The 13,809-nt window shown below is 33.6% G+C and overlaps 1 protein-coding gene across 6 annotated transcripts in view; it reads right to left on the bottom strand.

Annotated features, from left to right (window-relative positions):
• Window positions 1-2,305: 2,305 nt before the first annotated feature.
• The window catches only part of LOC106876426 (uncharacterized), a 1,308,965-nt gene continuing 1,297,461 nt past the window's right edge, over window positions 2,306-13,809 (bottom strand). For all 6 annotated transcript variants that reach the window (XM_052967877.1, XM_052967880.1, XM_052967881.1 and 3 more), the window contains 2 exons: window positions 10,751-10,796; window positions 2,306-4,969 (listed from right to left, as the gene is read on the bottom strand). In XM_052967877.1, the coding sequence (XP_052823837.1) occupies window positions 2,698-4,969; window positions 10,751-10,796 (2,318 nt within the window). In that variant the 3' untranslated portion in view covers window positions 2,306-2,697. The remainder of the gene's footprint in view (window positions 4,970-10,750; window positions 10,797-13,809) is intronic.

Below are 13,809 nucleotides of genomic sequence, written 5' to 3'. Positions count from 1 at the left end.
TATCAGTGATTCAGTACTTAATTTTATTGGTCCTGAAAGGGTGAAAGACAAAGTTGACCTCAGTGGAATTTGAACTCAAAATGTAAAGGGCTGGAAAAAATATGGCAAGGCATTTTAAAAAATATTCTAACAATTCTGTTAATCCACTGCCCTAATAGACAGACACACATACAATGACAATAACTGTTTTAATTTAGGTAAATACCAGTAATTTTGAAGGAATGGTTAGCTGATTACATCAACCTCAGTGCTTGACTGGTACATTTGTCATCATTCTCAGGGAGAATAAAAGGCAAAGTTAATCTCAGCGGAATTTCAACTCAGAATATAAATAATCAGAGCAAATACCACAAAGCATTTTTTCTGACTGGCATTCTAAAGATTCTTCCAACCCACTGCCCTAACACACAAGCAATAATAATTTCTGATTTTGAAACAAGGTCACAGACTTTTAGGTGAGGGACATATCAAATTAAATAGTATATATGCCTGGTATATACTTATTAATTTTTATATATTTCATTTATTTTCACAAATCCAGTAAATATTTTATCAAATGAGGAAAAATGGAAATCAAAATTGAAAATAAAATTGTAAATAAGTAAAACATATAAATCTGACTTACTACTGTTTCAGCCAATTCACAGCATAATAATAATAATAATGATTTCCATCATAAGTACAAAACTAGAGTTTTACTTAATTTATACTTATTATATAAACCCCCAGAATGATGAAAGGTTAAGTCGACCATAACACGATTTGACTGTGGAACATTTTGTCCACCATTCTAGCAATTCTGCCATCCAACACCCTGCTACAACCCTATGATGAAGATGATGATGATGAAGATGATAATGATGATGATGATATTGATTTTCTACATTGGCACAAGACTACAAATCTGCAGGGGAAGGTATCCAACTGAATTTATCTCTGTATATGACTAATACTTATTTCATCAACCCTGGTGGGATTTGAATTCAAGAGAAAAAGGACATAATTATAGACCACAAGGAACTGACCTGACACATTGATATTTCTGCTGACCACCACCTTTGGTTTCTAACTTTGGCTACAAATTTTAAAGTATATAATTTTCCTCATTGATTCCAGAGAGATGAAAAGCGTGATTAACTTTCATATTAGAATGTAAAAGAACTAACTAAATGCTTCAAGATATTTAGTTAATGGCACTACCATTTCTGCCATGATGTCTCACATTGCCACAAGTTCAGAGACTTTCAAATAAGAGGCATACTTAATTGTATTGATTCTAGTATGATTCAGGTACTTATTTTATTTATTCCAGAGTGGGGAAAGCAATATGAAATACCGTGAAGCATTTAGTTGTGTACTCTACTATTTCTGCCACTTCACTATTATTATTATTATTATTATTATTATTATTATTATTATTATTATTATTATTATTATTTAGTGGAGGGATTAGCTGATACCACCGATCCAAATACTTGACTGGTTCTTTGTTTTATCAACTGCCAAATGGATTTAGGCACAAGGCCAGCAATTTTAAGGGGAGGAGTCAGACAATGCCATTGTTCCCAGTAGTTGGACTGATACTTTATTTTATCAACCCTGAAAGGATGAAGGGCAAAGTTGACCTTGGTGAGATTTGAACTTCGAGTAAAGAGGCAGAACAAATGCCATAAGGTATTTTGCACCATGCTCAAATGATTCTACCATTCCACAGTACTTTATAATAACAATCAACAGAATGATAGACGTGATAACCAAGGTAATAACAAATAATAAGTATTACTATCATAGTTAATTATTATCACAATTGATTAACCTTAAGATTATACAATATTATTATGCTCAAAATTATATCAACTATATTAAAAATGGTTTGATATATTCTCTTTTGTATTTTCTATAATCTTTTCCTTCTTAGTTTTATATATTTTTAAAAATTTAATTAAAAATTAAACGTAGAAATAATATTCTCTCTCCTCTCCTCATCACAGATTATTTTTGTACAGATATATATGCATGTGTTTGAAAAAAATGATCCAATATGCACAGTATAACTGTACTTTTATGTATAGTTAGACACATTTAGATAGAGGCATGAGATCACACAAAACTATATATGTTTGTGTGTGACATAGAAAACACAAAGACAAGCACACACTCAAATATTTTCATGAAGATGAAAAGAATGAGTCAAGATTGGATGGGATTGAATTTACAAAAGAAAAGAAAATTATGACTTTTAAAAATCTTCCTTACACATGACGGCAAATTTAGAAAACACACATAACAAAAAGTGACACTGAAATTTAGTTACCTATTTGCTTTATGTTCCCTGTGCGAATATCTAAACAAAAAAAAACCAAACTTAAGTTACCTTCTTTAAAGATTTACAACCTGACCATCACAGAATAGGTGCCAGGTAAATTTACTCCTAAGATACTGAAACTCATGACAGCACCTGCAAAATTATATATGAAAACTTTACGTTGTTTTGCTTCCTTCTTTTATTCTTTCATTCTTTTATTCTTTCCTTCACACACACAAAGAAAAAAAAAAATTTCCAAAATCTTCATATTTTCCAATTCACTTTCAATTCACCCAAAATTATGCATTTACTTTCAAAATGCTTATTCTTTAGTTTAGGTTCTGTTTTTTAAAATTTTTTCTTTTCAATAATTGCTGTTATTATTATTATTATTACAACATTTCACTGTCCATTGATTTAAAATATTGCTGCTGCAAATGAGTAAGTTGCTTGCGTCGATATTCATAGTATTCTTCGCGCAGCCGTTCAAAACGTTTTTCAGAGTTGCTATAGCGACTCGGCTTACGTGGCTTTGGGTAGAGACTTTTATACAAATCATTAGCATTTAACAAAATTTCTGGTGGTGAAGCTGTGCTCCGGGTGGAAGGCTCTCGGCGTGTTGAGTGTCTTTCATCCAGTTTACACCCAACAATACCTGGAGCATTGTGAGATATTAATCTTGAGTCAAAATCGTAGTGTTTATCTCCTGAGAAGTCCCGTCGGTTGGAATTAGAAGCATCTATAATCAGGGAAGAGTCCAAACTGACATCATAGTCTTGAGGGGAAGTAAGAGAACTCGCTGAAGTACTGTCCATGGGTGCTGCAGCCCTCGTGTGAGTGTAAAACGAAGACGATGGACCACTGTGGTGACTACCAAGCCCACTGCTATAGGAGTCTGGAAATGTATCCATTTTACTACTAGTACGGCTGATGCCATCGGGGTAGTTAACCCTGCCAAATATACTTCCCCGACCTGAGCTACTCATACTAGTTCGAATCTCTTCTGGGACCCCACCATCAAAATGATGACTAAGTACAGTGTCGATGTTTGGAGTCTTATTCCTATAGCATGGCATGGTCGTAGAATAGTCACTTGGCTGATCCTTAGCAGGGTATGTGCTATGTGTGTGGGGTATGTTTTCAATGCAGTTATAAGGGTCAAATTCTTTTTGTCTAAAAGTAGAGTTAGTCTGTGATGGTATTGGTGACATCTGATGAGGTTGGTTGACAGCAAGAGTACAGTTGGAGTTCAGCTGATGTTTAGGGGCCAGTTGACCACATTTAACCATCTCTTGACAATTATTTGAATATCCAAATAACTGGTTGTTGTTGTCCTTGCACTCTCCACCTTCTGAATTGTTGTAAAGTGAGTGTGAATGTGTATAGCTTACATGGGACACGAAATTGTGGTTGTGTGTTGCAAGAGCTGCTGCTTGCGTCTGGAGTTGGTGAGGGTTAGAAAAATTTCTTCTTACATTATCAAGGTGAAACTGAGGCTGAGGTTGAGGCTGGTAGTAATTAGGCCCTTGGCCAGTATGAAAATAAGCTGAAGAATTTCGTTGCTGGGGGTGAATGCTTCGAGTTTTAAATGGCACTGTACCAGAATAAGTGAGCTGTTGGTTTTCTTTTTCTTTCAAATGTCTTTTCGAATAGACTGGCTCATTTTCAGAAAGGCTGGAAGGAAGAAAGCTTCCTCGAGGGCTACTGAACAGTGACTGTGGCAGATCTTGGTCACGTGACCGCTCTGAAAATGATGAAGGCTGTACAGAACTGATATCGCTTATCTGGAATGGGCGAAGACTGTTAGCATCATCAGGGCTACTTGTCAAGTAGGTTTTGTTCATAGAGTGATGTTGTGAGTTAGGTGAGAATATAGAGCTATGAGCATAACATGACTTAAGAGATGCTATAGATGAAGATGACTTGAGATGTTGAGCATGATGGTAAATAGCAGCAGCAGCAGCAGGGGCAGCAGACATACCAGGTGAAGTTGTAGTCCAAACTGGTGACGTCATATGATTTCTAAGAGTATTAGTGCCAGGAGAATGTCCAGAGTCCAGAGTGACAGTAGCAGTAGAAACGACTATGCTAGAAGCATGTTTATACTTCTGTGTATTGTCTGGAACACTGACACCATTTGGCCTATGAATTTGTGCTCTTGTAATATGCAAATTAACAGGGGAGTGCGACTGTAGCAAACAGGGTGAAACAGGGTTATAAACATTACTGCGGTGAACACTTGTACAGGCAATCCCGTGCCCAATGGGGGACATAGGACCAGGAGAGGATAACTGTTGTTGTCTTAGTGATGTTACAATGTCTGTGTCTGGACATTGCTGAACCAGTTTGTTGGGAGGTCTTACATTAGCAAGTATTGTGTCCTGTTGTTGGGCTTTGGCCCCATTGTTGAGGGATGTACTTTTTGGAAGGGCACTGCGCTGAACAGACTTCTGTTGGTCCTGAAAAATATAAGGTCGCAATGATGATGGTGGCAAATGTCGTTTGGAAGGCAGTGGTTGGGCAACGGGATTGCATTTTAATATGTCCGAAGGGGAGTGGCAGGACATCACAAAAGTTTGGTTTAGCATACCCATAGGGTTGACAGCTTTCACAATGTTTCTTCTTCCATCTTGGTCCCCATAATTCCATTCTGACGAAGTTTCACTGCAAATGAATACAAGAACAATATTACTTATATGAAAAAAATTATATTTGCTTTATTGTATTCCCTAATTTTTAATGATTGCTTTTAAACATATGCTAAAACTCAAAAAGAAATATCAAATGAAACCAAATTTGTAATCTTTAACAAACTAGAAGGATAATCTAATTTTTAAATATGTAATGGGGATAAAGGAGCTTAATTAAAGTAACAAATGTTGTTTGTTAAAGAATTATGAACAAACATGAGAAATAACAATGACAATTGCATTATTCAATGTCACATACTGGAGGTATATAGTAGCTGGGGCACATATAACAGAAAGAAGCATGAACTGAAAATGAGAAATACAATAGCTTTTGATGACTTTGGGTGAAATGATATACTAAGTATCAGCAGTTATTAAATCCTGTAATCATTGTTAATTTTCACTTAATTACAAATGGCTCAAGTCATCTGCTTTCAAATGGGTAGAGGAGAAACATTGCTTTTGCTGCATAACTCAAGAGAAACATAATTCCTAAATGATTTGTAGTGCTTGGGTCACATATTTCCATGAGCTACTGGAGAGATAGACTGAACCAGCAGCAGTCCAATTCTACTTGGCGTTAAGGAATAGTTTTTCAATCAAGTATCAGCAATATATATATATAATGGAAGAAGAAGAAAAGCATCCATGGCTTTATTGCTTCATGTCACAGACTGGTAAGAGGAGGGGAGAAATAAGTGATGGATCATTTTCATAATAAACACCTGGTCCAAATGCTTGCAAACAGAATGATTGCTGCTAAAAGAACCTACAGACAATAGTTGTAGGTTTTACATCCTATTAAATGTAGTAGTTGAGAAAGCCTGAGACATAAGATTTAGGATTAATAGAGAGGAAATAATGAGAACAAATGGTAAAGATTTTCCTGAAGTAACATTCACAGATGCAAGGCTAGACATAAAGATCAACTCTTATTATAAGAAATATACGGTCCATTAAATTTACTTCGGTAAATCACTAATAAGACCTGCAGCAGACTGACATATGTGTTATTTTACTACAACTCAAATAATGTCAGCATTAAAAATCTTACGTTGAGCTGTATACTGCATCTTTAGAAAAGCTGTACAACTTTTAATAGATTATTGCACTCAAGGTAAAGGGCAACCATATTTACAATGGTAAATAACATGTGCACTGTAGGGAGGATGAGTATTTCAATACTTTCTAAGTCAAGGCTTAAATTATCTAATGTACATTGAATGGGAGACATATATAAGTTTTACCAGGTAGAATTTCTTTAATACCACCACATGGAGGCAAACTATTCATAATCCTTTGGTTAATTCCAATAAACTAATAGATTATGTCTCCATACTAACAATGTTTATTGAAGTCTCATAGCCTTGGTAATTTTCACTAATATTTTAATGATTATACACTAAAATTTTTAACCAACATAATCATCAACATGACCACCTAATACACTGACAGCAAAATAAATACATGTATAAACAACTAAACAATCTTTGCTTTTCGTACAAAAACGTTTCCAAATATATATTCATATTTTAATGCATAAATTAATACTTGCATGCAAATTACATGTGTAAAACATTATTGCATAATCACACCATGACAAATAGCAACAACATGCTGAAGGTATCTTGAGTAATAGCAAGGTGTGTGAAAGGAGAAAATGAGTGTGTGGTTAATGTCTTTCTCAATGGTATTAGTGCAAAGTAAAACAAAACTGGAATTGGAAATCGAATTAGACCACAAATAACATTTGTCCCAAATTTATCAATACCATGCACTTAATGCAACCACTAATAATGATGATGATGATGATGATGATGATGAAAGAGAGTGAAGGAGAAGAAAGATGAAGTTAATTTCTTGCTACAATTTACAAGACCCAATTTTCAAGAGTAACGTAAGAGGTATTAAAATATTTATATCCAGACACATCTATCAAATCCATTGTTTTCGCATTAATGTTAGGGATGGTATGATGATAATGAAGATGACAAGTTTTTCTATGGTGAATATACAATAAATATTTTAGAACTCCGTTTCAAAATAAACAAAGACGATGGCAATAAAGATGAAATGACATATTTCTGTATGGAGAACATATACAATAAGAATTTTTAGTGTTTAGTGCTGCTGTATATGATAAAGATAAAATGAAGTTATAATGATGATCATAGTGAGGAGTGGTACACAGACGATGATGGCAAAAATGTTAATGAAGTCCATGATGCTAGTAAGTACGGAAATAATGTTAATGATGGTGGTGGTAATAATAATATATTTTTTCTACTCTAGGCATAAGGCCTGAAATGTTGGGGGTGGGTCCAGTCGATTAGATTGACCCCAGTACGCAACTGGTACTTAATTTATCGACCCCCCCCCCCCAAAAGGTTGAAAGGCAAAGTCGACCTCGGTGGAATTTGAACTCAATAATATATTGCTACTGAAATGATTTTAGAATGAAATGATTTTAGAAAAGAAATAGCAATTATACTGAAGATGATACTAAATGATGGTATGATTGTTTTGAGTCCAGTAAAGAAAACAAATGAGTTGCAAAAATAAATAACATATAACACAAAATCTGCTAATATACAACATAAAATCCCATTCACTAGATATCTTAAATGTGCAATGATAAAAAGAAGGAAAGGTGATTTCAGAAGAGTATGTGTGTGTGCGTATGTATTCCTCTATTGAATATTCATGGATTAAATGCAATCAGTTATCACAAAGGATAGATATTTATTATAAAGATATTACAAAGGATAAATATTTATTTATGCCTCATATTGTATAATAAAGTCAATTACTTGTTCTTTTATGACAAAAGGACTCCATCAATGAATGATCAAATGTATTGACTTTGAAGGAAAGATTAAAATAAGAATCATAAAAGTCACTGTTTGCTCAAGGATCTTCATGGTTTCAATGAAGTGAACAGGGAATTGAAATAGTCTTGGAGCAATGACTAATCAGGAATGCGATTCCTACTGAATAATGTTCAGAAAGTTCTTACAAATATAAAAAACTTTACAATTAAGTTAATAAATGGTTTGTATAATAATCAAAGCAATGATTATCATACATTCATTAGGAGTATGTGTGAGAAACTATCTTTTGTCTTCGTTTAAAAATCAGTTGTTTTTATATAATGCATTGACAAATTATTACAAACCAATGTGGGAGCCACCATGCAGTTGCTCAATCTATTAAAAACATCCAATCTTCAAAGAGAACAAAACAATGTATTGGATGATGAAGTCTGAGATAAACTATGTCTGGAATAATTGGATGGTCACAAGTAGAATGTTCATAGATTGGAGGCAAAATGATACAGAACTGTCAGTAAATATCTCACTTCATCTTCCTTCTAACTGCTAAAGTGGCAACAGATGTTGAAAACGTTTCTGGTATGGATAGTAGCTAATAGCTCTATCTCTTCAGGTCATAATCAGTAAAAAGAAATGTCTCCTTCATATCAATAATGGTTTCCTACTAGCTTTAGCATACCTCAAATGCATCTCACTATATATAATACTACCACTTCAGTAATATTCTTTATCACAATAATTGACCATCAGATTTGTCTGAGATCTGTGGTATAATAGTCAACATCTGCAGTAATCTATACTTATTATAATCTATGGTGGTTAAATGGAGATCTACATACTTGTCAAGAGAAGGTAATACAAAATTCTATTCTGCAATGCGACATTTCCAATAACACTAACTATCCTGTTACCTTAGAAACAGTTTCAATTGTAACTTGTTAAACTTCCCATTAAAACCAACAAAAGGACATATAACAATTTCATTACCAACAACACCACATACACCAAGAAAACAATAAACCACAAACATAAATTGTGTTCAATCCATCCATAATAGCAACAGTTAATATATGAAAGTATTTCAGTGAATATGAGTGGAGAAAACACCGTGAACAACAACAGCCATAACAATAAAAACAACAATGGCAGATAAGAAAAAAAAGTCACCTTTTCTATTTTTCCTGGAAAGCATTTAAAATAAAAGTAAAAATAAAATTTTAAAAGTAAACATTTGATATATCACTGTTAATATTATTAATAGTTTTCACTAGTCTTATATTTTTCCTTTTGTTTCGGTGGTCATTTACTTAGTATCAAGTGCAGCTCTATTTACTTTGGATAAGTGATGTGTTTTGTTTTGTATGGTGTTTCTGATTGAATTGAAGTACTTTATATAAAATTGTGCAGTATCTAGTAGTGAGATGCTTTGTATATTGCGTATATTTGTTTATGTATGTGTTAGCTTACTTTCTTTTTTATCTTTCTCTCTGTACCTATTATTATAGAATTTATTTCTGCTTTCTGTCATCACACTAGTTATTTCATTTTCCAGATCTTTATAATTATTATTATTATTATTATTATTATTTCGGCTTGCGAAGACCTGTTGGGGCAAGCGAAAGTGAAATCGTGATGGCACCTGTGCCCAGCGTCGCCTTTCCGGCACTTGTGCCTGTGGCATGTGTAAGGACTTTCAAGCGAGACCGTTGCCAGTGCCACTGGACTGGCTCTTGTGCGTGTGGCACGTAAAATACACCATTTTGAGCGTGGCCATTGCCAGTACCGCTGGACTAGCCTTCGTGCCGGTGGCACACTCTCGGAGTGGTTGGCGTTAGGAAGGGCATCCAGCTGTAGAAACTCTGCCAAATCAGATTGGAGCCTGGTGTAGCCATCTGGTTCACCAGTCCTCAGTCAAATCATCCAACCCACGCTAGCATGGAAAGCGGACGTTAAACGATGATGATGATAATGATTATTATTATTATTAAAAACTTCCTCCTAACCTACATCATACACATATTTTCATTTCTTGTCACCAACATTCTCCTACCTAGCATCTTCAAGATGAAAAACAAAAATTATTGGATAATGTACTTATAGATACATAATCTGAAAATAAGAAGAGTGTTCATGGTTTGGATGCTTTGAGTTTAGGTCAGCCTCATCAGTAATATCAAATTCCTAAATAGTTTTCTACAAAAATTATATATAAATCCAATGATGGTTTCAATTAATGTGTATGTGCATATACTTTAACAATTCAGCTGTACAAAAGATGGAATATAAATACCACAAACAAGTCAGCCAAAAGTTTTTAATAAACCCATACCAAAAGGCACAAAATTCTACTTCATTTCAGCATAAAATGAAATAAAATGGTTTTTATTTCATTATTATATCACTTTTAAAATCTGGCTTGTTATCAGTATAATATCACTGGTATTATAAATCATATTAAAAATGAAAATAATAATAAAATGAATATTAATCCCAGTGAAACTCAAGCATCTATTTTATCATAAGGATTTAATTCTAAACTTTTAAAAATGATTCAAGTTATTAGATTAATGTAATTTCAAGTGAATGAAGATATACAGAGCATACACTATAATCCTAATTATTAATAATGACAAGCAATTAGAAAGCAATATGAAGAGAAAAATAGTTGAAATAAATACCTAAATTAAATACGTCGCACAAGAACCATAAATTTAAAGTGCGAGATAACTAGTCTTTTAAATTCAATTTTTACTAGATTAGATATTTTCAGTAATATTAACGATCTTTTCACTTGAGTTTTATGGTTGACTACTAGTCTAAGCATAAAAACTAATTATTCTCACGATATATAAAAACCAACAATTTGAAATGAAGTAGAAAAATATGTCATCAATGCTAACAATTAAAAAATATAAAAAACTTACTTCCTAGAAGAGTCTACTTGGTCCGGCTCAAAGTATTTCACATTTCCTGCAATACAAAATGAGAGCTGCGAGTGAGCATATCATTGAGTAAATCAGAGACAGTGGGTTAAGAATTATCTAAAATTTTATTTGGTTATCTAAGAAAGAAGGAGAGTGCTGATATTTTGTAATTCAAAGGAAGACGGACAATGTGTATGCATTTAAGACCATAATAATTTTAAAGTGATTAGAATAAATGCACGTTACTGTCATGGTTGAGTTAATTTAGGTATGTCTCAGATTTTAAGATTAGTAGGATGCTGACTAAGATTAAGTAAGACTACCAAAATGTGTCTGATATGTTCAAATCTGTTGCAGGCATTTTGGTAGACATACTTAATCTTAGTCAGCATCCTACTAATCTTAAAATCTGAGACATACCTAAACAGAATATTGAACAGAATATTTAATTCTGCCTGCCTGCATCAATTCACCTTGGTTTTATGAATAGGGACTTGCAATAATTATTGTTTATTGGCTTAAAGTCCTGAAATCAGAGCAAGGTTCTAGCGCATGAGATTCTTATAGGGCTTTTGACAAATTTACATTTTATTTCCAACAACAAAGTTTCAGGATGAGTAGGTTACTGAGTGTCATATCATGTTATGAAAGAAGCTTTTGAAGATATGTGTACGAGAAAAATGAAGAAAAGATAAAATGTGTAAGAAAAATATTTGTACCTGAATACTGTCTTACATGAAGTAGGGAAAGAGAAATATACACAGTAAAAATACATAATATAAAATGTCAGAATTCAAGTGAAACTTATACTGAAATTACTGGTTAAATAACACATCTTGCAGTTTGAAAGAGGAAGACAGTAAAGCACCAAAATTAGTAAAGGATAACATGAATTTGGCTGAAAGGATACATATTTACAAGAATATTTTACAAAATACTTGGACTGAAATAGTTTGTGTGTGATAGTAGAGATAAAATAATCATGAAATACTACCTGTGATATATTTCAAATCTTGAACCCACGAAACTAAACTTGGGTAGGTGTATATAGGTAGAGATGTTAGATGAACATGTGTAAAAACCAGTGAACCTGGTTGCATGCAAGTATATGTTGGTATTCATAATTCAACAGTAATGTGCCGTAGCATAGCATTTCACCATCACAAGACCAGTCAACTTTGCTGAAAATAGAACTGTTACAGTACCACTGGAAAATTGACAAGTGTTTCATTGCTGTTTATGTGAATCTTATAGAATCTCTCCCAATTAACAGACTGAATTCCCCATCGATTGAGGTATCTGATTACAAAAACAAAGCAGCAATCAAACAAGCAGTAACTGTTTCAAACTCCTTAGAGAATGTTGGCACAAGGCTAAGGGTTTTACATCAATTACATAAATCCCAGTACTTGATTGGTACTTATTTTATCAACCAGGTAAAGATGAAAGGCAAAGCTGACCTTGGCAGAATTTGAACTTAGAGCATAAAGAAGGCTGAAATGCCATTAAATGTTTTGTCTGGCATACTAACAGTTCTGCCAGTTTACCGCCTTAAATTATTTTAAAAATAATAATGGTGAAGTTTGATTTAAGTCACTAAACTGATTTCTTATTTCCCTTCTCAACTGGTCCACAGTTTCTTCCTTAACCCCACCTCAAACCTGGCTTGTTCCCCTGCTCCTGCCCATGCCCCTACCCCTCCAACGCCATCATCCTCACAGGCACCCATCATCGTCCCTATCATATCACAGACTCCTTTACCTGCACTTCTAGCAATGTCATTTACTGCATCTCCTGCTCTTTCTGCCCTTCTCTGTACATCAGTCAAATGGGACGCTGCTTAACTGACTGGTTCACGGAGCACTTCTGAGACATTAGACTTGGCAATGACACTCTGATTTCATGTCATTTCCACTAAATCTACAAGTTTTTTAAAATTCTCTCTGTTTATTTCCTTGTGTTCCATTCTGTTGAAAATCGTAGGCTTGAAATGTAGAAGTCTTTCTCACCTTCCTGAGTGTCAAACTAATACACCTGTTTGTTATTTATACACCTGTCTTTGTCTTTTGTCTTTCTGTAAATTTCAATCATATAGATATATATATATATATGTTGTGCAGGTATCAGTTAGAGGGGTTTAATACCTCTATGGGATAATTAAATCCAGAGTTGCTCCTAGACTATTAGCTGGATAGGAACAGCCTTTTGTAAGGTTGTACACTAGTGGTTTGGTTGGTAAACTGGAGTTTAGGTTATATAGAAGAAACACATGTGCGAAAAAATGTGCTTAATTAAATTAGGAAACCCGCACCTAAATATTACTCACCCTGCCCTAATTACCCAACAAAACTGACCAATTTACCACAAACAAACCTCTACCCAGTGAATTTACCAGCGCAAAAACAAAAATTTAATGCAAGAATTACCAATTTGTTTACATTACCATCACATATGTATCAATTATTTTCGCATCCCAACCGCTGCATCTATCTATATTCGCATTCTGAAGAGATTTACTTAAACCAGTAAATTGAAATGATCGTTAATGCTACCCTCATCTCTGCTTCTTCCTCCTTCGTTATCTATTTAATTAAAGACATACCAGCAAAAACCATGAGTTTCCCATTGCTATTATATCCATTTTCTTCTCCTATATATATATATATATATGTATATATATATCTTTGCAAGAGTGTATAGTATGTTTGCTTGTAAGTTTAATTGCTATTTTTGTAATGAAAATATGTAGAATCTGATGTAAATAAGTGTACAAACTATTATTTATACCTGTATGACAGGTATAAATTTAAATCCTAAGGGCATTTATCGTGTGCACATATAGTTATTTGTAAACACAATTTGTAATGGATTATCATAATCAGAAAATGAAATATCAATGTTTGAGCACATCTATGAATGAACATACACATACACACAGACAGACCTCATGTGCACATATATTTACATATAATGCAGAGTTTGTAAGACAACTTGAATTTTAAATTGTTTTTTTCTTACAAATAGTTCTCATAATATTTATTTTAAACTTGTAAGATTTC

Source organism: Octopus bimaculoides, chromosome 5, assembly GCF_001194135.2.
Source record: "Octopus bimaculoides isolate UCB-OBI-ISO-001 chromosome 5, ASM119413v2, whole genome shotgun sequence".
Lineage (NCBI taxonomy): Eukaryota > Metazoa > Mollusca > Cephalopoda > Octopoda > Octopodidae > Octopus > Octopus bimaculoides.
This window is presented reverse-complemented; position numbering and strand designations above follow the sequence as displayed.